A 22,147-nucleotide genomic window follows, 5' to 3' on the forward strand; every position below is an offset into this window, starting at 1 on the left:
CTGGCAAATAAAAAAATGAACATAATCTAATAAGATATAAAATGAATTCTTTAATAACACCTAAAATTAAATACTAAATGCTTATTACCTGGAAATCATAAAATACACTGCTAGAATTACTTATTATCTGCAAATCATAACATACACTCCGCTAGAATTAAACTAAGGACACTAGAAAAAGTGAGTGACACAAACAGCAGCAGATATTATTTACCAGTGGGTTAAAGTTATATATGAAGTCATGCGATCACAGTAGTCCTTCTCAAGGGATCTGAGACAAGAGAATAATCGAAGACAGAGAAAAAAAGCAGGAAGATCAAACAAGGATTTTAAAAGGGTGGGTAATTAAGCTCACAACACTAACAACCGATCAAAATATTTTCACATGCATATCAGTACAACAGGGCTTGCATAAAACTAAGCTAAAATATTTTTTATAGGATGCACTTGATCCCTGATGTTACTGGTAAAACATCTCAAACATAATCAATATCACATTCAACCCCATACTGATCACAATAAGTTGTTGGAGCTGGATGGACAAGGCTTGGTGTGTGCATTGTGCTGGAATCTTCTAAAGGTTGACTCTGGGAACCTTCCAAGTCTTCACAATGACTGAGCATAAGCTTGCCCTTCAAACAGTTCCCAATTTCAGTGTACAGAGGAACTTCCAAAGAAAGTTTTGCAGGATAAGCTAAGCATGCACTCTTCTCAATACTATTACTTTTCAAGATACTTGGATTCTTCTTTTGAGGGGAAGATGAAGGAGCACTGTTCCGACGTAGCATACTTCTACCTCCAGTATGAGCAATACTTTTTGATTCTAAATCAGGAGATGCTGGAATAACTTTTGCTTCTTCAATAGGAGAAAGCATTGGGGCACTGTTTCTTCTTAAAAGGCCATGTCTATGAAATGGAAGATTAGAGGGCCTGGAAACCGGCATATTTATTTTCACAACTGGATCTTGGCTTAAAAGAAAATTTCTAGTTCCTTCATGTACATCACAACAAGATCCCGAGGGACTGGTTTTGAGCATTTCCTCTTCTAGTTCCCTTATCACCAATCGCAATTTCTCTGCAACCCTTCTTCGAACATCTGGCTTGCCATTGTATAAAGACAAAAATTTAACAGACTCCTGAATGTAGTTTGTGGGTAAATTATTAACAAATACATCTTGTACTAATTCATCAGAAGGACTATTAAATTGTGAAGAGCCAAAGGAGCTGCAGAGCTGATTTGTAATATGTCTTCCATCGCTCTTCTCTAGTGTGACTGGAAGCTTCCTTGTTTTCTGATACTTTTCAAACCATGGTGGTTTATCACTCAAACATTTTGGATTTGGAACGGCATCAACTCTAACTCCAGAGTTAATATTTTTTACACAAGAGTTTGCCTGTGTTACCTCTAATTCATTTGTGATATTCATAAGATCTACTTTGTTACCACAAGTCAAATTGCCATCAACAGTAACAGGCTCTGAAACGTGATACACCCGCAATGGCTCATTTCTCCTTGACCGTCTTTTCACCTTTCCTACAGATGCAGGGAAATGTGTTTCTTTGTCACTGAAGTTCCTTGGCAAAGTAGGGTATTTTTGTTCAGTTATTTCTTCTGATTCTTCAGAACCTGGATCTTTTTTCTCTAGAAAAAATTGTGAAGGCAGATTCCCTTCTTCCTCCTTTGAAAAATAGTGATTTCTACTTCTCCTAACTCTCATCTTGAAAGCTGTACTTCCATCTGAGTCAGATGCAAGGAATGTCCTTAATGGCTTAGTAATTCTTGGGCGTTTAACTTTGCTACTGTTTGGTATTACTGAATTATTCACGCATTTCTCCTGAACCACATACTTCTTAATATTAGAATTGTCCAACACTTTGTTCAAAAAATCTTCACTGCGGCTCCTCCTGAAGATAGAGGGGCTAAATAAAGATGAGGTAAAAACTTCATCAGGCATTTTTTTTTTCAGCCCTCGAGGAATCTTAGGGGATAATATCTTATCCTCTGCATCAATAGCATCCTCACTTTTACTTCTGAATATTTTGTGAATTAAAGAAATTCCATTAACACTTGTCATTCTTTGTCTTGGGAAGGGACTCAATAGGTACTTGGAATTATGAACAAATTTGTGCAATGTAAAGTCTGAACATTTGCCATCATTTATATTACCTTTCTTCATATCCTCTACTGGATAATTCCCAAAGGATGTAGTACTCTCATATTTACTAGAAATGTCAAATTCTTTGCCTCTACCAAATGATGGACTGCCAACTGGAAAATTACATGGCTTTTCATGCAATGGAGTTGATGTCTGGAATTCCTTATTTTCCTTCTCACAGTTATACCTCTGTTCTGTGCCAAAGTCATAACCCTTTCCTATAGAAGAACTCCGACATGGACTTGTTGCAGGTGTTGGCAAACTCTGTGAAAATTCACCATGATTTTTGGCTAATTTTAATTTTGGTCTCGATTTTTTATGAATAACAAAGGTAGAGTTCTGTGATCGAACTGGAACTGAACCTGGTGGAGCAGTACACCCTCCATCAAAACTAGTGCTAAAGTGTGAAGAACTAATACGACTTGCAATTTCTTTCTGAAGAGGCTTCAATCTCTGTTGTTTACTGGTATTGCAAGAAGTAGAACCACTACACCTAGAAATAGGCTTTGCACTTGATCTATTATTTCCTGATGTAGAAAGCTTCCTGACAGAGGAGATCAAAGAGGAACAAGCAGCAGCATGCACAAAAGACAGCTTGAAAGGTGCAGAGGATATATGGGAAGCACTAGAAATGGGTGAAAGAATATTATTAGTAACTGGTAAAGAACTGGCGCCAAGGGGAGAAGGTGCATGTTCTAGCAGCAGCATACCTGAGGTGTGGGATTTATGGAGTTTGGACAGGGAGGTCACAGAGGAGGACTCAGCACTAAGGTCCACAGGAACTGCATGGGTGTCGGAATGAGAGCGCTCATGGTTAGAACGAGGGTTATGGTTGGTCAGGGCTCCTCCTTTACGAGGAGGACCAGGGGAAGGAGAGGGAGATAAGGAATGATGATGGGAATTGTTGGAGCGTGGGCCATGGTGAGGCTTCGTCTTGGGCTCGGCCAGGGCCTTCATCTTGCTTATGGACTGGGGAGATGTGGCTCCTGCAATGTGAGGAATGTGCTCAGAGACAGTAAGCTAAAAACAATCAGCAACTGAATAGCCATAGTGTGTTAGGCATCTGTTTAATAAATAAAAAAATAAGTTATAAATAAAGCACAAAGCTAAGCAAGATCATTAAAATAGTATATTTATTGCATAATACATATGAAGAATATGTGTGTTTTACCAAACTTAGTTGTTTGCTTTTTTCCGTCTGATGTTTGTGATGTGGAAGATGTTGAAGACGTTGTTGATGGTGTAGGAGAATGTGGCCTCCTTCTAGGGGCTTGGTTTGTAGGTGGAGCACTACTTGAGCCACTATTATTGTTATTGTTATTTTGCTGACTGCCCATACTGCCACCAGTTTTGTGTCCTTCTGGTCCTCCTTCACACTCTAAAGACATATTGCGCAACTGTTCTTCATCAGTGACTACTTGTAACCGTGACAGATAAGCTTTCACTCGCCGTACCATTTGAGCCTGGGGGACCAAATTGATTTCTGAATTTCAACATTTCCTATTTAAGGCTGCATAAATACTTAAGACCTATTTTTCCAATAACCCAGAAAATTAACCCTCTTCTTGATGATACCATAATTTCCAGAAAAATAAAAATAAATTCCAAAGGGGTGCAGAAATAACATTCTAATTCTCCCCAAACTGAACAAAAACTCCACACAGAATAACAATGTGCTTTCAGAGGTAAAGTGATAAATCACTGTAAACATATCACGGCAAAAAAAGAAAAAAAAAAGTATATTTTAAGACCTGCTTCCTCCCAATAGTATTATTGCAATGAAATTGACTTCTTATAAATACAAAAAAACCTACAGTTTACATTAAGAATGCTTCTGTTGATAAAACATTCAATTATTACCATTAAAAAGTGAAACCTTCACTAGCAAAAATTCAACATATTGTATGACAGCTGAAAATAAAATTTTTAAGAGGACTCCCAGTTCTATTTCACTTACCTCTTCATACATCTTCTTTTTGTCTGGTGCAGCAGTGGACTTCTTACGCCTCTTGACTGTTGCTATTTGATGACCACCAGCTGCCATCTGGTTAAGTGAAATAAGAGCAGAACTTGGTGGTTGTCCTCCAGCATCCTGAATGCTAAATAAATCCTAAAGGAATAACACATAGGTAAATAACTGAAATAAATTTTACTGTACTTTCATGCATAGGCAGGAGCCTGTTCCTCTAATTTCTATGAATCACTTACCTTGAACCTTACTAAGAGCTAAATAAAGGCTAAAAAATATATATAAATGGATGTCATTTTACATCCAAATGAATATATAGGTAGTAAAATGTTAACTAACCAAACAAGCATAAAGTATTTTTAAGTAAACTGAATATAGTTTCAACATAATGGAAGAAAATGAAACAAACTAAAATAAAGACGAATAAAAACAAAAAAGTGTTTTTTAAGTTTAAATTATCACTCAACTACATGTACTTACACTATGAAAGCTATACTCAATGAACATAAAGGCAAATAATTTACAGAGGGCAATGGATTCTAAAGTTAAAAGGCAGAATCCTCAACAAACAAATCTTCCCTTAAGAGTATAACTGAATGTTCATTCATTAAATTAAAAACAACTTACATAAGGTGCTGAACACATATTTTGCAAGTCCCTAATGTAACGAGATATCATGCGTAGCTTCTCAAAGTTAATGAGTCCATCCACTTTGTCATCATTACCCTCATGTGTAAATGTCAAGTCTCTTGCAACAACAGGATAAAATGGAATCTGGAAATACAAAAAATAAATCTTGGTTAATTTATCTTAGTTAATTCAAAGTGATTCATTTTGCAGATACAGCTCTAAACTGACTGAAAGTGTAAATTACTGTTTAGCTTAGGGTAGAAATTATATACATAGTCTTACTATTAAACTGAGAATATCTTGAATGAAATTATTTTTGTTACTTAAAATATTTTGCTACTCATCAGAAGGCCAGCACCCCATACTATTTTATATACTATCTGATAAGCTGTGTCAATACAAGGTGAATTCTAATACTGCATGATGAGATACCACCTCATGCAAGAAAAAAATCATACATGAATTTTTAAAGCTGGATACCTGTACTTTGATGAGAGATACAATAGAAAACAATAAAATGGAAAAGTAAAAATGATGACTTTCAGCAAAAAAATTTGCTGAAAGTCATCATTTTTACTTTTCCATTTTATTGTTTTCTATTGTATCTCTCATCAAAGTACAGGTATCCAGCTTTAAAAATTACACCACATTTTTAACATGAAAAACCAATTCAAATTAAAAAAAAAAAAAAAAAAAAAAAAAAAAACTGCTAGGCCTCCAATCAGTCAGTGCACTTTGCCAGATGGACATTGGACCTCCTCTCCCCATAAAAAAAATCTTGGAGTTATCACAGAGCTAAAGATGAAAAACAAGGTATTCACCTTACCCAGGGTATCCACCTAATAAATATTATTACTATTATATTATTAAAGAGTTGAACTTACTCCATTGAGTTAATATTCTTAACTTTCATGAACTTTGGCTCTATAGTCTTCAGTTATAGTAAATCTGCATAGGATTTATGTATTGGAGCTGTAGAGGAGCTCCCTTGTGGCTGTGATTTGCTAAGTAAAAAAACAAGTAAGATTTAGTTAAAACCTATGGAGGTAAAGGTAACTGCTCTTGCTGAATTAACTACCCTGTCCAAAGTCCAGTTTGACATGTACTCAAACTTACTTGAACACTTTCATTTTTTAATTGTAATTATTAATAAGTACTGATTAAATACACTCTACAAAAGAACAAAGCATTTAAAAACAATAAAAGCTGTCAGGTAGTACAGGTATTTCTATTATCTTACTTTTTCTTTCTGCTTCACCCACACTTATTTACTTTAATAAATATAAAAGGAACAAGAAGGACACTGAGAAAAAATGTCAAATATAACTTCAACCCAACCAAAATCTAATTAGTTGGTTAGAAAAAGTTGGACCAAACCACTTAGCTAAAATCTTAAATCTAATTGGGCTGGGCTCAAGAGGTTCTTATAAAACAAGAGTAATTTAATTTGCCAAAAAAATTTTAAAATTGCAATTGGATAGACTATGAAAATGTTAAAGACTGACAAAGTCTTTTGTCAATCTTAGGGCATAATCTAGCTATTCAAAAAGAGATGCTGCATAAGAAATCTGAGCACTTCACAAAAACAGCAGACATGAGGAATAGAATGAACTATATATGTACTGTATAAAAAATGTAGGTGAGAAGAATAAGAATGATTATCAAAAAGCTACACAGTAGAAGAAATCATTATTATGAACTACTACCAACAGATGAAGTTTTATTATTTATGTACTTCTCATGGGAGTCAACACCTAAGAGTGGGCCTTTCTTGCCACACTTTAGTTGGTACTAAGGGCTATTTGAAGTTATCTTTTTCCCCCAGCTGCACTGCTTTCAGCCTTTCACTGTTCATGCTTCCCCTCAGTCTCTTCCCTTTGGCTATTCAACTTTTTGAACTTTACATAACTATAATTTTCACCTTTCATGTAAGAGCTACTGCTATATGCCTGGTCAGCATAGGTGATGTAAAATTTTCCTATACACTCTACTATTTATGACAAATGCATCTTACAAACTCTAACTCGACTGATATTAACTTTGCACTTGCTTTGCTCTTTAATAATTTCAATAGCTGCTGGAAATTTGACATCACCTTTTATGATCTACAGCATAACTTCTAATTTATTAGAAAAAAAAAATTATCTCACAGACTGGCAAGTGGAGTACCTAATATGAAATTGGAATGATTACTTACAATTGGAGATTGTATGTTCTCATTCTGAACAAGGTTACGATATTTGCTCATATTCCTAGATGGATCCATTAATTCTTGCATGTCTTGGAACATTCTTGAATATTTGGTAGGCAAACGTTCCCAAGTCTGCTTTAAACGAGATACAGCACCATGACCCAAACCAGACAGAATGGCAAACATTGAATTGAAATTCTTGCACTCTTTACATTGCCCTGAAAAAGACAACATATAATCAGACATACCTTTTTGTAAAATTTATATTTACTCCAAAGCTGATCAGACAGAATTAATCAATCCTTAATTACTCTCAATTGACTTAACCAACAACAATTAATAAGAAAAAAATTAAAGTAATAATTTTTCTAAAAATGATATTGTTATTGTACAATAAAGTTTCATACATACTTACCTGGCAGATATATACTTAGCTATAGACGACAGAGTCTATAGCTAAGTATATATCTGACAGGGAAGTTGAATGTATGAAATTACTATTTAACCTAAAACCAGAATATTATGTTCAAGAAAATGTCACCATGACAGCTTAAATAAATAATTAATCATATATAGGTAACTGTCACGTATAAAAAAATACAAGTAAATCTTTAAGACAAACGTGGTTTAAAGAAGGAGATTGTTACTTTAGCCATACACTGATTCAGTCATATGCTGACTAAGCAGTGCACTGAAAAAACCTAAACTTACAATTAATATACACAAATATCAAAACTATAAAACAAAACAAAAAATGAGTGATACAAACTTGCAACTTTTATAAATTGCTTGATGATTTTGGAACGCTTGACTAGATTATGCTCAGAGCACACCTCCGTTACCACCCAAAACATCTCCCGATTTACAAGCTGCAAATAAGAAACATTAATCTTATTTTTCTGTAATCTAATCAAAATAAATATGACACTGTTTCCTCAATATTACAGGCAAAAAAAAATTATAAATCCTTTAATATTCCCTCAAGTCACAAAATAAACACTTACGCCAGCAAACTGTGACAGAGCAGGTGTTCCATAATTGGATTTGATTTTGAAGAGGTAGTCTATGTACTCGGTTGGTTCTATTTGACGAAATATAGTGTAGTCCTCTAAAGTAAGCTGAACAGCAAGCTCAACAGAGTTAAGTTGTAGAAAGCAAACAGCTGACTCTCTCACTAATTCATTTACAATGTCATCAGGAACATGGGTCTGGGAGACTGTTATGTTTTTCAAGTAATACCTACTGCTTAACCCTGAAATTGTTCAAATATAAATTAGTATATGAAATTGTAGTACTGATACAAAGAGATCATTTGTGTAAACTAACCTAAAACAAAGTATCATAGTATCAAAAATTTCATTTCAAATAAAATTACCTAAGATTTACAGAGGCCATTTCCGTTATCATCAAGCTGCAACATGGTATTTATATTTTTATGTAAGGAGACTACAAAAATGAAAGACTGTAGGAAAATGAAAAATATCTCAACACATTCTCTATTCATTATCTAAATCTACTGAATCTAGATGAAACAACTAAAATAAATCTTTTGATGAAGATAAAATATCATTTGAAGATAGTGCTAAACTTTTTGTGATCATGAAAAATAATTAAACATCACCATGCAATGAATAAGCTATTAGAATAAGTAATAAGACTGTGTATATCAGACAGTAAACTTATAAGAGCTATTCACGAAATATAAATGACAAATTTTTAATAAATTTGTATTTTTCAAAGAAACAAACCTTCGGTTCTTAACAATAGTGCCAGCTGGAAAATGGTAAAAAAAAAAAAAAAAGTTTGTAAAGCAAGGAACCTCTGGCATCTGGCAACTCGTGTATACGAGGTGGAAGCTGGTCACTAACCGGGCTTGGAACCTTGTTACGCATCAGTCTTTCTTTGACCACCTTGGAAAGTAGCCACATTGCACTCTTCTTCACAAGCCGGTTGCTTTGTTTGCCCATTATTTCTTTGCATTTTAGACTTTGCACTTTAATCATGGATGCCTCCAAGAGTTCCAAGCCCCGTCAGCATATGTGTCCGGGAGTTCAGGGATTTCCATGTTCCAGGTTTTTGGCTTCTTTTGTTACAGATCCCTATTCGACTTGCAGTAGGTGCCATGCGAATTTTTGTGCTATCTCTAGTCCCTGCCCGGAATGTTGTTCCAGGTCTAATATCTCAGTGTGGGGCTTTCTAGATAAAGAGGAAACACCGTAAGGTGTCGGCTTGTTCATCTTGGGAAGGTTTTTTTTTACCACCCCAAGTAGACATTTCAGTGTATCCTTCTTCCAGTAGTCTTCCTCCTGCATCTTTTTTTCCCATGTCCCGGTCCTTTTCTTCCATTGATTTGTCTTTGGAAGTATTGGGCGGTGCACAGGATAGTTTTATGTTTAATGAGGCCCCCTCTCTTGTGGGAGATAATCACACTTCCTCAAGAGAGGAGGCTCCCCCTCCAGCTCCCTTATTTGGAGTCCAACAAAATGGCAGTGGTTTGGGTGTCCCTAGGCCTATGGGGTTCACCCTCTTTGGATGGTTTGCTGGCGCATTTCTCGTCTGCTCGCCAGCCTCCCCCAGTCCCAATGGCAATCCCCCCCTCCTCCGGGCCTACACTACTTTGGTTGAGTGTGATGCCTTCAAGTGGGCTGGGGCTGTCAATAACGCCGTCTGCTGGGTTGACACTCATCTCCCTGCCAGTGAGGCCATTGGGTCGTGCTGCCATACCCACTGTTGTGAGGTCACTCCCAGCTTCCACTCACCCTATGACACCGACTGTGGTGTCTGTTCTCCCTCCGCCTCAGGCCATGACTTCATTACCGTCCACGTCTCCATCGTCTGCTCCGCCTCCCTTGGAGATGTTCTTTCAGGCGATGTTTGATAAACTGGACACCGTTTTTCGTGAGAGATATGCAGTTCACCCTACAAAGAGACAGCATAGAAGGATAGAACCTTCCCCTACTCCATCTCCTTCTCCTCCTACTCGTACAAGAGACAGATGTAAGAGGATTTAGGACTTTGTTTCTTCTTCCAAGTATGAGATGAGTATTTCGATGTCTTCACTACACAGATGTATTTCTCCATTGCACGTACATGTAAGGATGACAGAGCACCGATCAAAAGTTTGAAGTTGCCTTCCACTCAGGCCTCCTGTATCTTCTGGGGCTTCTCAAATGAACGTGTGGGTTATGATGACGGTCGAGGACGTGAGACGCTTTGGGTCTGTGGAAGTGCGTCTCAGACTTCTTCTCCTAAGACAACTGGACTTTCTAAGTCTCCTTCCCCTAATAGTTCCTGATATTGTCGTTCTCCACCTAGTGATGTTGACCTCTGAGGTCAGTCTCCTCCCTCAAGACCTTCTTGTGCTCATTGGTCTTTATCATGTGACCGTGGATGTGATTCACTACACGGCTGTGAACAAGTGCATTCACAAGGCCGTGTACGTGAGTTGTCTCACGGTTGGGACTTTGTGGCTCTTTCTGAGAGTGAGAGAGGTGTTTCACCATCTTCCCAGCACAGACGTGTCTCTCCCCTTCAAGTATGTGGACGTGTTCCAGTCCGTGTTGATCTTCCCTTGCATCAGAGTTCTCAGGCTAGTTCTTCATCTCCTCAGCCTGTTCAGTTCGTCATATGATGAGACATCTCCGATTCAGGGGTCGAATGTGAACATGGCCACGTACATGTTTCGGTGCACATCCGGGTACGTGGTGGAGGTCCTACTCTCGCTGTTCGTCTTCCAGAGTCAGAGAAATTCTATGCTTGCCTTTAAATAGTTTGAATTTTCTTGAGTCTTGTGTACTTTAGTATGATAATTCTCTTAAGGCAAGTCATAACAAAAGTAAAACCTAACAGAGGCATCATTAACTGGTTATTGGCGCTTAATAAATCGCAGAGTTTTGGTTAAAGGCGGTTTTCGCTTATCGGCACCCTGCAGAGAATGGAACTCCCGCAGATAAATTCCCACAAACAAACATAATTCCACAAAAGAATTATAATTAACACTAACAAGAAGAGGTAGGACATAAACATGCTTTATGTAGTTTGCTTACCTATTCTTTCTGCTAAATTCTGTAAAGAATCTGGTAATCTCTTTTGCTTTGTAATCCCTTCTTCGGTAACTGTGACCTCATATAAGGCATAATTAGATGAACCTGAAGGATCATTTATGTTGAAAATTTGAAGAGCTAACATCACTACTTCTCGGGCAGTTGTTTCCTTATGTACAGGAAGAAATCTTGAGCTGTGATCTGTAGCTCGGTACACCTTTAAAAAGAAAAAAAAAACTTACTAAAGTGATAATGGTAAAATACAATCAGTGCCCTATTCTTTACTGAGATAAACTATGTATTTAATATCACACAAAATGCAAACTCAGTACTATTTGAAAGTCTTTCATTGAGTTGAGGAGCCTTCAAAATACTACATTTCAAAAATGTTTACAATTTTTTTTTTCTTACAACCCTAAATAAGCCACCTTAAATTAACATTATTAAAATTGAACCTACTTTCAATACATGTTCTGGGAATTCAGCCCTCACATCTTCATAGGTACCAGCTGTACTCAAATCTGGGTTACTATGACTATGATACAGACCACCACCACCAACACTGGACTGTGATGATACACTTTCATCACTGTTCATATGTGACTCTCTGAAAAGTAAATGATGATATAGTATTGTATTGTATTACATTTAAATTATAACTCTGATTCAAAACTAACTGGTGTAAAATCAGCCTTATAAAGTCCATGTGACAAGATGCACACACAGACTCCTTCCACAAATATATATGTACTATTGTTAACTGATATAAAATTTTATCTAAAAATAATTGTCATTATGAAGATGTTGAACATGGAAACGTTGGTCTTCATCAAATTATATACTTACGGAGTTTGCTTTGGCACAAAGGGATTAATGAATTTTTTCTTAAACTGCTTAGCTGTAGATGCTCCAATGGTCATGAATGAACTCTTATTTTTGTCATCTTTTCCTTTATCTCTAGGTGACTGTTGTGAATGGTCACTTGCCATAGTGACAGCCGCTCCAAAATTACCAATAGACATATGTCCATTTCCTTCAGAAAGCCCTCGTACGTCAGAAGTCTTTCTAGCATGTGGCCTAGGGGAATTATCTGGAGTAGACAGCATTTCCTTAAAAGCTGAAAAAAAACATATGAAAAATTGCATTCAGTAAGAGGCTTTTTAAAATATAATGAAATAATTGCAGCAGCCATACGGCAAGCTCGATAATTATAAAACTTCGTGTTTCTTTATTACTATACCAACTACACGCACTGAATAATATTCACTGCACTAATTTATGCTTTAAGTAAAATTAAGGACTTTCAGAGAGATATTGGAAAAGGATTTGTCATCATATTTCTACCAAGAATAATTTATTATAACTAAAGAATAAACCACTGTCAATGCACTTTAAATAAACATACTTTTGTACTCACCTAACAAGTTACTCTTAACTGTAATTGATAAATGACATGGTTGCCGCAGTATTTCTAAGGCTCTCGCGTGATTCATATGATCAAAACTTTGTCCATTAACTTCCAAAATCTGGTCACCTCGTTTTAAACCAACTTCCTCAGCTTTGCTACCTTTCTCCACCTGAAAAATTGGCATTTCTAAAAAACTAATAATACTGATATGGTAACAGCATCACGTTCACATTTTCATTTTTACTAATTATCATAAGATAACTATAAAATAAACATAATGAAAATTTATTTGGAAAGTAAAAACTAGCAATTTTTTTTCAAATCTCATTACAATATATACCACAGGATGCAACAATGTGAAATTCACACACAATAACAAATGTTAGAGCATACCTTCGATATAAATATTCCATGACCTCTTTCATAACCTCCTAGAATGGAAAAATGCAAAATCTCGTCTCGAGAGGGTCTTGTGAGAGTAACAACTCTTGCTCTTGCTTTTGTAGCACAAGCAAAGTCTAAGAGTCTCAACTGACCTGCCATCTTCTCTCTTTCTAAACCTTCTTCAAACTGTTCTAAAAAGTTCATCATGACTAAGTCCATCTCAAAGTCTGTAAAGTGGTTGTTGACCCACAATAGTACGACTCTTGTCACACGATCACGTAAGGATGGGTCCTCAAACCTGCAAAAATACCAAGACTTTATAAGTTTTCATGGGTAATTACTATAAAAGTGCAAAAACTAAAAAACAATGCAATAGCCCTTATGAAAAAGAAAAGGAAAAAGATGCTATTGGAAAGCTCCATATAAAATCAAAGAAAATATACTGATTTTTTCAATACAACATGTATGAAAACTACTGCAATCCCCTCCTCTTAATTACAACTTTATCTGAAAAGTTGAATTAATACACAAAACTGCTAAGACACAATATTTCTCATTGCAATATAAAACTAAAAAAATGTGACTTCCTCTTACCAATGTAATAATTTGTTGGCTACTGTTAAGGACATGTCAACAAAGGTTCTGTGAGTAAGTAAGAAATCTTCAACATAAGTTGGGTCAACATTATTTTCCACTTCTACAAGCTGACACATCAACTTCTCAGAAGTACCCTGTGAGTAGAAGATATTAAATTAGACAAAAAGATATAATTTTCCAGCAAAGTAGTACAATTCTACTTACTACAATATCAAAGTTCAAGGGAACCCTTTAAAATGTTTCTTTTATACATCGTTTTGAAAAATCAATATCTTTAATAATTATGCAGCAAATGTAATCTAAATAATACTGTTGGCTTTGGTAATATATACATTAAAGATGCGTGTTAATATCCCAATTAGAAATAGTACCTCTACCATAAACATTTACAATCCCATCAACATAAAGAGTATAATACATTCTTTCATAATCTCTTAATGGATAGAAATGCTTGAACCATAAAACAGTGTTTGAATAAATTATCAATATTAACCTTAGTATCTAAGGTCTATTGCAGTGTTTCTCAAACAGTGTTCCACAGATCCCCAGGGTTTCGTGAAGACCTTTCCCATGGTGAACATAATTACGTATATCAATTTCACATACATACACACCCATAAAAACTGGAAACTGCCTGTGTGTGTGTGTGTGTGTGTCTATTATAAATAAATGTGTTATATATATTATAAATATATATATATATATATAGTTGTATAGTATATATATATATATATATATCTATATATATATATATATATATATATATATATATAATATAACTATATATATATATATATATATATATATATATATATATATATATATATATATTATATATATATATATATATCATATATATATACTATATATATATATATATATATATGATATCATATAATATATATAGATATATATATATAGATAGATATAGATATATATATATATATATATATATATATATATATATATATATATATATATATATATGTGTGTGTGATTTCCTGTATGTTAGGAGAGAAGCACAGATAAGATTCTTGACACTACACCCCTATCAAAATAACACTGCATCACACTGAATCAGAGAAGGCAGAAAATTGTGAAACAGTGTTAATAAATTACATAAAAAGTCCTTTGGGCTTCATTCAACTTGATGAATCTACGGATGTTGCAGGTCTAGCAGTCCTCCTTGTGTTTGCATATGTTTCAGACGAGTTTGTGCACAAAGATCTGCTCTTGTGCCCTGCTATAGAAGCAAAAGGAGGTGAGAACACATTTGAGATCTTGGACACTTTCTTCACCAAAAATGATCTTAGGTAGGACCTGTGCACCGATGGTACAAAGGCAATTGACAGGCCCAGTAAAGGGTGTTATTGGTCTCATAAAAAAAACATTGCACCTGCTTTGGAGCACAGGCATGGCTGCCTCCATAGAGATGTACTAGCTGTGAAAACTTAATGAAGTAGTCAAGGTAGCAAATTTCATCAAGGCAAGGCCTCTTCCTTCTCGAGTGTTTGCCTCATTGGGTTGGCTAGCTCACTGTAAAATTCTTTCATGTGTGTATGAATTGAGAAATGAGATTGAAGTATTTCTCAGAGAGCACATGTCTTCTCTGTCAACCCAGTTCATTGATGAAGTCTGGGTATGTAAGGTGGCCTATCTTGCAAATATATATTTTCAAAATTAAATGAGCTTAACTTATCATTACAAGGTTCTAATATCAACATTTTGATGGATTGGCTGTGTAAAGAAAAACCAGACAGAATGTTAGCCAAATTGCCACAATTCCTGAACGAAAACTCCTTACAACTGGTTGACAGCTATTAAAGGATAATCTATGTTGACAGCTATTAAAGGATAATCTATGAGAGTATTTTCCCAAGTAGTCAGACCTGCAGACATGGCTATGCAACCCATTCATGGATGCAGATATTGTGATGAAGCAGAATCTGTCAGTGACTGAAAAAGAACAGCCAATTGACATTTCAACTGACCTCTAAATACAATAAAGACTTTTTCCTACCTTTCTGGGCAAACTTATTGCATAAGTACCCAGAATTAGCAAAAAGAGCATTGAAACATATGCCCTTTGCAACAACATACATACATGTGTGAAGCAGCTTTCTCTTGCTATATTACAACCAAAAACAAATACCAACGCAAATTGTATAAAGCACCTGATATGCGTCCGCAGTTAACTAACATATTTCAGATTTTGATGGTCTCTGCTCCCAGCTTGTTTAACAAGCTCACCCATCACATTAAATAAGGTAAGAAATTTGATATAGAGTACATAATAAACTGCAATTTTTTATAGTTGCATGTATGTGTGTGTGTAGAGGGGGGGTTTCCGCCAATATTGGGTAAGGGGGTTGTAGTGGGTTCTGCAGTTCCGCAAGAGTACCAGCAAAAGCAAAGGGGTTCCATTAGTTGGAGAAGTTTGAGAACCACTGGTCTATTGTTTACAGCAGTGTTCATGGGGGACATCTAAAATTCACAAAAATATCTTGTAGCTACCACATGAAAAAAATAAACTGAACATTTTTCCAAAAAACACTTGCATAAACAACCTGTCGTAATTAATAAAAACAAAATTATATTTAAGATGAATCTCATCCATACCAATCATGCAAAAAGTAGTTAGTTACCCCAAAAAGGTAACAAAGCACAACTAAAAATATTTGATACTCAACAAACATTTCTAAAACTGACCTTGATCACAATGTTGCCTTTCCTATTGCCACCATCAATTGGCCTCTGTTCTGTTACCAACACTACAACTCCATCTTCTTCTACACGGCGAGTATTTTCTTCTCCTCGGTGTAGGATACGGTAGTAATCAGTTTGACGAATACACACAAACTGACAGTCATCCACTTTGGAGCGCATGATACCTTGATGGTAAAGCTTCTCCATTGTAGGGGTGATCCCAAAGCTAAATAAAATAAGAATAATGTCAGTAAGTCAATGTCCTGTGCTTGTTATCACACAAATTTCATACATTTCTACAGTTTGTCCTACAATGATTCCTGGCATCATATTGTGATCATTACTAAAACATATTATCTAAAGTACACTTATTCTTAGTACAAGGTAACTTTATTTTCTCCATACAATAGCAACTGTGTAATATTACATATCTTAAAAAATTACATTTTGCAAAAATTATCAACTTTATCTCATACACAACGTATTTTTTCTGCTTTCTGGCAGAGCATAATCAAGTTTTAAAGACAATATGTTATCTAAATTTTCATTATACTGTACTAAAAACATCTATGCTCTATTTTTCTTTTTTACTTATGGAGATTTATTGGATGGTTTCCTGATATCAGCAAAGGTCTGTGAACTTTCTGACTGACAAATATTCTCCTTTCAGAGACTCCCTAGACCAGAAATTCAGAAGACACTAATGTATTGCAGTGATAAAAGTAGAAAAAATATATTATCTAAACCTACCACTGGACATAAGCTTAAAGAAAATCTAAATGCCACATAATTTACAATAAATTAATTAATCTTTTAATTATCTGTTTGACATTCCAAGCCAAAGAGAAGCCGAACAACAGATTGAATGTAAACGTTGACAAACTTGGTGATATAATTTATGATTTTCCAACGTGAAACTTTTATCACCATAATTACTGTAATTGAGACTCAATAAAATCAGATCAATAACGAATGAAATTCTCCTTGACATAAGCTCATTCATTCACTTTAATAGTATACGTACTCACAAACAATAGTAATGTTCATCATGGCAAAACATACATATTACCTTTATACAAAATCTGGATGCACACATATGCAAAACCTGGATGCACAGGTATGCTAGCTACAATGACATTTTTAATGGTATATCACAGTCACACAGCATGAAAAACTATAGTTATTCAGTGTCTTACCGTGAGACTATCGAAGATCATTACTACTTAAAAATAATATCATCCACTGCATTTGCAAAAGCTCTCAAAAGTAAAAGAACTTTGAAATAATGTAGAACTGTACCTGTCACCCAGATGGAGTTCATGAACTGAACCATCAGGCTGCGTTACTTCGACATGCCCATTAATAATGACACTCCATGAATCTAATTCTTCTCCTTGATGCATAAGAATGGTGCCGGCATCCTCAACAACAGCAAATACCTGAAAGTAAAGTTTTTATGATGTGAATTGTGGTACAGCTTCTTAAAGTGATGATTAATTTCAACTTTCCTTCACTTGCAGAAAGGAAACCTCAGATAATTTGCAATTAATCTTGGAGGTGCTCCAACAAGATAAAAGTCACCTTCTGACACTTAACAGATACCACTTCATGAACTATTTCTTGAAAGCTAATTCCTAATTCACTTTTTAATTATGGAGATACATTTTAATCTACTCCTGAAGTGTCATTCTATTCTTCATTCTTTAATCATTTATGTTTACACATTGTGAGGGTTCTCAATAATGACAAACACTGGTACTCATGTTCAGCATTGTTCTTAATTATTATAAGATTATGCAAAATAACTATATTAGCAGTATGTATAGTGCTTTTCCCATTAATCATACCATGGCTTGACACATATCCCTCCTGACAGCAAGTGTCATATTGGAAAATGCTTGCAGACGTTGAGTAAACTCCAGTAAAATTTCAATATCATCCTCTGTTCGTTCACTGGGGTCCTTTTCTAAACATTCTCTAACGCAATCACGAACAGTTAAACTCTGGAAATGAAACACAACAAAAATAAGTTAAATAATTTAGGCAATCTTTCTCCTATAAGACCAACAATTCAATCAAGCTATCATGAAATCTAGAGGTATACAACACCAGTAGATATATAAGAACAAAAATATTCAATGGGAAATGAAGATGAACAACACAAGCTTCCACAATGACATTTACCTCCATACTCTCAGCCAGATCTTCTTCATCTGAATCTACGGCACTTTCAGTGAGTCCTGAGAGATCGACATCATCTGGTTCCAATGATGAATGCAAAGAATGGCACATAGTATCTGATCCGGAGTAGGCACTGGAAGTGTCAGAACCATCCCGCACTGATGAACCCACGCTGCCCCTACTACGGGCACCGCGTAGGATGCTGCTACCCATGACCAAGTCAGGGAGGTATGGGTCATGAGGATGAGGGATGTGTTGCCCATGGATCTGCTCATTTTCAAACTGATGTGCATGGTGATGGCCCGGAGGTGGTGGAGGTGCCCCACGTCCCACTGGTCTGATGTTGACCTCATCCTGCTCTAAAGCCATCAGTTTCTCCAGGCTCATGGTGTTGCAGGATCCCCGCTGACAAGGACGCATCAACTGAACATCTGGGTAGTCAATCTGAAAAAAGAAAAAAAACTTATATCAATATGAACATTTTGGAAAAGGCATATACCTTCCTGCAGATCATAACAATAGTATCTGCTCATATCAATACTTCTTTTGAACAAAAAATAAGAGGCAGCATAAAAGCTATATGTAGTACAATAAGAAATAAAAATGACAATGGAAGTTTTCAATTACACAGTAAATAAAAACAATGACCAGAGACACTGCATTATAAACATACGGTAACCTCATACATCTGTAAATTGTGCAGAGAAACATGATTTGTTCACACTTGTGAGTTCACATAACGATAATGTAAAACAAAAAATCAGAAACAGACCTGAAGGGTCTGTTTACAAATATGAAATTGCATATCAATTACTTTACTTAAAATTAGTGAAAAGAACACAATTCAAGTGTTAGTTATATCTAAATGTCTTGGGAGAAAAAATAAGAGCCAGTTATATATTTTAGCATAGAAAAACTACTAAGTTGTCTTCAAAATCCACGAGCCGCTAGTCTCACAATCAAGGCACAAAATTTTGCTTAGATGCAACTCAATAAGGAATTGCACTGAGCTATCCCAACCCTAGGAAGGAGTAAAGGTGTCCCACTGTAATGTGATGTGGCTGAAACTAGTATGCTACACTGCTTAATCAATGTATGTGACCCCCATCGCCTACCAAAGCTAACACTGAGAATGAGAATCAGGCATTCGGGAGAAGAAAACACCAACGATTTAGTTTTTGTAAGAAATCATAACCACCTAAGTAACCTCTCAAGACAACACATTTTCTATTACATACATACATACATACATACATACATACATACATACATACATACATATTACATACATATACAGTGGACCCCCCCGTATTCGCGTTCTCCAGATTCGCGGACTCACACATTCGCGGATTTCTCTGGGGAATGTTTCCCTGCATTATTCACGGAAAATTCGCGCATTTGCGGTATTTTTCTATGATAAATATCCACAAATTCCTGGTTTTTTTTGATGAATTTCATCATAAAATGCACTTTTTGTGATAAAACTATTAAAAAAACCAAGTATGAAAATTTTTAGTGGGTTTTTCTTGAGTTTTAACTAACAAAATAGGCTGTTTTTAGCATTTTCATAGGGGTTGCAAACATTCGCGGGTTCTAACTATTCACGGGGGGGTCTGGTACGCATCCCCCGCAAATACAGGGGGACCACTGTGTATATATATATATATATATATATATATATATATATATATATATATATATATATATATATATATATACATGTATATATATTATATATATATATATATATATTATATATATATATATATATATATATGATGTATATTATATATATATATTATATTATATTAGTAGATGGTTCTCGTGATTAGCTTTGCCTACATGACATAAAGAAATTATTTTATTTTAATTTTTTCAATGTGATCTGTTTTTCCACACCCAAGGTAGGCTAAATACCAATTATTGGACTAAATCAGATTAATTGTCATATTACAAAGTAAATCTGTTACCACAGCTTAACTTGCATAAAGATTATTACCAAATTAACAACTATTATTTGCCAGTATACGTAAATGATATATGCTAACCAAGAAGAATCTTCCATTAGCCTTCAGGGTATGTACGGTGTACTATTGGCAAGAAAAATGAAGATACAGTTGCTTAAATCTTCGGACACATATTGCTCAATAATGCCAAACCTGGCAACTCTAGAAAGGGGACAAAGCTTCAAAATCATTGTGTTTGTTGATTTCTAGGTTTCCAGTATATAACTTTAAACCATAAAGATTCTGTTGAGGTCCTATAATCATTTATACTTGAATGTAGTGTCAGGCTCCATATTATTCGTGAATGTTGTTTTGGTAACGTCAGTTCAGAGTAGAATATCGATCATTCTTTTTTAAAACCTACAAGGAAACCTTTCTTATAAGTGATGTCTGACACTAAAATGATGAAAAATTCAATCTGCTTATATGAAAGTATAGGCATATTTATTGCTATTTAATTTCATTATATTTTCTTTGGGAGACTGTGATATATATTTTTAAAGTATGTTTTAGAAGTGTGAGAGAGAGAGAGAGAGAGGGAGAGAGAGAGAGAGAGAGAGAAAATTATAGTATTGGTGATGAACTTGTGATGGGGAAAGGCCAGAAGAGAGACTGGTGAGTCGGTGCACATATACCTGGAAAACAGGGTGATATAGCTGTCAAGATCGTGCTGCACTATGCTAGATAAAATATGAAGGGTCCATACTAGTCAAGATAATTCTCTAAAAAAAATTCATACCCTAATCTTGAGTTCATTCAACAGTTGCCGTAACATTCAAAGATTGTAAAAAGACGAGGAGAATTTCACAGACTATGGTCATTCTTGCTCTCTTGATATAGTCTGTACTTTTGAAAATTGGGTTTCATCCACAAATCATTCATGAAAAAGGCTGTGTTAAGGAAAAAATATTTATTACCACAAATAATTTGATAACTATTGCATAGGCAATTAAAGTTTTATATCATGCAAAAAATGCTGATGTGTTGGGAGATCTTTCAGCTTTGCGGCAAAGTAATGCAGCCTACTTTAACTTTGATAGAGTTTTCTTTTTAATGACAGTAGCTTTGTAAAAACCAAGAAGCATTCGATTCACGTTAACGTCAAAGTAATCAAAGTGTCATCTAACTTTAAACGCTTTGGAATACAATCATAAATTTGTAGAAACTATAATAATTACAGTCACCAATTACGATGATGCAATAATAGTCCCATTCATAAAGGAAAACTAGTAAATACTGTCAACGTGATACGTAGTACTACCACAATCAGAAATTCTCACTATCTTCCAGATCTCTATGAATGAATCCATCTGAGAAATTCCAATTGCTTCGGACATATATATCGTGTTTTTAAGTATCTGAAATTTTTTTTGCAGTGTTAACTTATGATGTAATTTGCATTGCATTTTCATATTCTGGAGTACATTTAGGGAGATAATGTCTTCTCAGTAAAAAACAAATGGGAAATTCGATGGACAAAAGTTAATGAAAACTATCTTCTATTTTCTTGCCAACTGTACACATACAATATATATATATATATATATATATATATATATATATATATATATATAGATATATATATGTATATATATCTATATATATAAATATATATATAAGATATATATAGATATATATATATATATCTCGATCTCGCTGTAAATTCCAATATGGCCTATTCAAGTGACTACATCATCAAAGGTATAACACTCTAACCTTCTTTCTTCTACAACTTGTACAAAAATTTACCATCAATAATAATTAATAATAATATAATAATACTGTAATAATAATAACAAAAATCATAATAAACTGGAACGAAAAAAACAGGGCTCCTTAAAGCCCTTAGTAGCCTGCTAATTGAACCATTACTGTT

General features: G+C 34.9%; 1 protein-coding gene across 1 annotated transcript in view; it reads right to left on the reverse strand.

The window, feature by feature from the left end:
* Positions 1 to 22,147, reverse strand: part of LOC135210861 (uncharacterized) — a 416,274-nt gene that overhangs the window by 76,937 nt on the left and 317,190 nt on the right. Inside the window, 17 exon segments of the mRNA XM_064243762.1 lie at positions 2,867 to 3,142; positions 3,328 to 3,619; positions 4,114 to 4,266; positions 4,753 to 4,899; positions 6,953 to 7,164; positions 7,716 to 7,815; positions 7,951 to 8,198; positions 10,993 to 11,206; positions 11,449 to 11,596; positions 11,836 to 12,106; positions 12,407 to 12,566; positions 12,791 to 13,079; positions 13,376 to 13,512; positions 16,088 to 16,310; positions 17,384 to 17,523; positions 17,932 to 18,087; positions 18,269 to 18,709. Coding sequence (XP_064099832.1) covers positions 2,867 to 3,142; positions 3,328 to 3,619; positions 4,114 to 4,266; positions 4,753 to 4,899; positions 6,953 to 7,164; positions 7,716 to 7,815; positions 7,951 to 8,198; positions 10,993 to 11,206; positions 11,449 to 11,596; positions 11,836 to 12,106; positions 12,407 to 12,566; positions 12,791 to 13,079; positions 13,376 to 13,512; positions 16,088 to 16,310; positions 17,384 to 17,523; positions 17,932 to 18,087; positions 18,269 to 18,709 — 3,607 coding nt within the window.

This window comes from Macrobrachium nipponense, chromosome 4 (genome assembly GCF_015104395.2).
Source record: "Macrobrachium nipponense isolate FS-2020 chromosome 4, ASM1510439v2, whole genome shotgun sequence".
NCBI lineage: Eukaryota > Metazoa > Arthropoda > Malacostraca > Decapoda > Palaemonidae > Macrobrachium > Macrobrachium nipponense.